Source organism: Tigriopus californicus, chromosome 4, assembly GCF_007210705.1.
Source record: "Tigriopus californicus strain San Diego chromosome 4, Tcal_SD_v2.1, whole genome shotgun sequence".
NCBI classification, from domain to species: Eukaryota; Metazoa; Arthropoda; class Copepoda; order Harpacticoida; family Harpacticidae; genus Tigriopus; species Tigriopus californicus.
Window position 1 is genome coordinate 13,344,161 of NC_081443.1, and position 2,986 is coordinate 13,347,146.

The following is a 2,986-nucleotide window of genomic DNA, read 5'->3' on the forward strand; positions in this document are numbered from 1 at the left end:
TATTGCAAACTTCGGTGGCTCTGAAATTGGGGACACATGGCTCTAAGACTCCCACATGGGCGTCCATCATGTGACGGATAAAGTCGAGCGCTTCTTTGTACACGTGGGACACAATTCACAACCGAAATGACCCAGCCGTGATTGAGCTTTTTGTGGTCGGTTTTTCCACTTCGAGACGTTACGGCATGACCGCAATACTCGCACTCGAATTTCCCGTCGGCTCGAGGCTTATGATTCACATTTTTGGGGTAGATTATTTTGACCTTTTTCGTTTTGGGTGATTTCTTACGTTTAGGCAATGAGACCTGACTTGACACTTTCGCTTGGCAGCCCTCGTGGCTGACTCTTGCGCAAAGAAATATCGTCGGATGAAAAATCGACAAAGATTGATCGTGTTCATTCTTGATGTAATTAAACACATCACTTATCTCTACGGATGCGGACTCGGAGTCTGACTCTTCTCTTTGAGCGATCAAAGTTATCGGTGGTCTGACCATCGTTGTTATTGGCCTCGTATTATGGCACAGCACAGGACATTGTATCACGAGCAGACAATAGCCTCTATTTTAGGGTGCAAATTGGTGGCCGTAATAGTTGAAGCAACGGACTCCTCTCGGCTCTGTCTGACAACTATCACATCGAAAGGCATTGAGGTAGGGTATGCAATCTTGGCTGTTTCGAATCGGTGAATGGGGAACATTGGGTGATGTATTTGGCACACCCCTCAGAGAAAACTGAGCTGGCCGGAAAATCCCCACTTCCAATGCAAGCCGATTTGCCCTGGAACGTGTCTTGGGCGAATGGGCCAACTGATTCAAGGAGTCAAAGGATCGTTCAAACATCGTCCATGTCCGACACACGAAATCTTGGGTCTGCCAATTGTAGAGCACGTGCAAGCTTTGGAAAGGCGGCCGCCGGTTTCATCCGGGAGATGCAAGTCGAACTGGTTACTCGTGAGGATAATCCATTGTTCCACCCGGTGAATGTGGAACACGTCGCCGCTAACAGTTCCAATTGGGGTTGGCCTTGGGCTTGTACAGATCCCATGGCGATCAATAACGGCGTAGAATCAAACCATGGGAACTGATACTCTTTACTTTGCGGTTGCTCGATAAGCACAGTGACAAAATTTGTCCTAGACATGGAGTACGTCAGAACTGGAGAGAAAAGCTCAAAGGAAGCTCAAATGTCTTCCTTCCAGCCAGGTTTCAGAGAGCTTTCTCTCCGGCACTCCATGTCCCAGAAGGTGAAACAGACTTTTGGAGTACGATTTCGGTACTCAGTTGCGTGATTGTCAATGGACTCTTGAGATTAAAGCACAAAAAGAGCAAGGATGCCCTAGCGGAGGATGAGAGCAACGAGTGCATTTCGAAGGGGATGAGCAAGTATTTGAAGGCCACTATTCGGCTTGTGTCCGATCTCACCGGGTGTCCCAAAATGCCAAGCAAATTGCCCTTCGACGGGAAAACAAACCGGATCCCGTTCAGTGCACTTGTGACACGTGTGGCCGGCTTTTCAATACCTTGGAGACCCTCAAGATCCATCAACGAATCCACCAAGGCAAAGGCTTTGTGTGCAAGGAGTGCGGTTTCTGGGCCTCTCATCGCTCAGTCCTCACCTCTCATATGCAGAAACACGAACGCGAAAAAGGCACGGCAACCGAGCTAGTTTGCCCGCACTGCGCCCATGTTTGCTTGGGTGAATCCCAATACACGAACCACATTAAGCGTCGCCACCGGCCTTACCAATGCACGCAATGCGTGGAGGTGTGTGTGGGCAAACTCTTGCTCAATAAGCATAACTCCGAGGTTCATGGGGCCAATCGTTGTGATATCTGCGCCATGTGTTTTTCCACCAACTATCTCCTTCGAACACACAAACGGATTCATTTAGAGCCTTCTTTTGCTTGTCAATTCTGTCCAAAGATGTTTAAATCTGACCGATGCAAGGCCACCCACGAACGAGTTCACACAGGAGACACCCCATTCAAGTAAGTAATTACTATCTGCCAGCCGACATCTATGATCGTTAGCAGACTCCAACCAAAATCTTGTTCGTATGTCGAGCAAAACTTCGATATTTTGTTGGAGACTAATCATTAGTCATACAATGATCTTAACGAAAATTTTGGAAAGATTCAGGGACAAGCCCCTTCACGTCTCACTAGAATACTGGTCTAATCTTCAGCGTTATCTGGATGATACACTTTCCTAAAACAGTTGGTCTATTCTTCAGCGTTATCTGGATGATGCACTTTCATAAAACCATTGATCTTAAAGCACTTTTACCTTCAAAAATACTGAATCAAGGACAAAAAGGCAAAAAAAAAAAAAGTTTGTTTATTTTATTGTTTGAACCATTTATTCATCAAGTTTGATGATGAAGATCAAATTATTTTTCGGTGGAGCAAATTGAATTGAAATTAGACTATTTTGCACTGGGGACGTGAAGTGTACAAATTTTGACCTATCGGCCAATTGATTTTCAGAGGTTTTTAAAATTCATCCAATCGTAGTGAAGAAGTATAAATACTTTTATCGCTTCCACTAATGAGGTCTTGAGAATATGTCTCTTTTGAACAATTGCAGGTGTCGAGTGTGCGATTATAAGTGCAAGTCTAGCGCCACTTTGAGTCTTCATAAGAAATTCAAGCACAACGGAGGCCGAAACTTGAGAAGACCCCTGAATGTGGACATTGAGGACGATGATCTCTCACACCAGTAGAAGCTTTTAATGATGGGACACATCCGCCTTGGCCGTACAGCAGATGTACTCTTGAGTCAAACAATTCTTTTCCCTCTTCAGATGCCGACTCTGTGATTATAAGTGCAAATCAAGCGCTACTTTGAGCCTTCATAAGAAATTCAAGCACAACGGAGGCCGAAACTTGAGAAGACCCCTGAATGTGGACATTGAGGACGATGATCTCTCACACCAGTAGAAGCTTTTAATGATGGGACTGTGGCGGCCATTGATGTCTTGAAGT

General features: G+C 45.4%; 1 protein-coding gene across 1 annotated transcript; it reads left to right on the top strand.

Annotated features, from left to right (window-relative positions):
• Positions 1 to 1,234: 1,234 nt before the first annotated feature.
• On the top strand, positions 1,235 to 2,737 carry LOC131879636 (zinc finger protein 718-like). Its single transcript, XM_059225994.1, has 3 exons — positions 1,235 to 1,246; positions 1,356 to 1,990; positions 2,589 to 2,737. The coding sequence occupies exons 1-3, from the start codon at positions 1,235 to 1,237 to the stop codon at positions 2,722 to 2,724; spliced, it is 783 nt and encodes a 260-aa protein (XP_059081977.1). The 3' UTR covers positions 2,725 to 2,737.
• Positions 2,738 to 2,986: the final 249 nt, after the last annotated feature.

What these genes read in the sequence shown, in the direction of transcription:
- LOC131879636 (XM_059225994.1), top strand. An exon ending in ACAGGAGACACCCCATTCAA is followed by an intron (nt 1,991 to 2,588) that starts GTAAGTAATTAC and finishes GAACAATTGCAG; the next exon opens with GTGTCGAGTGTGCGATTATA.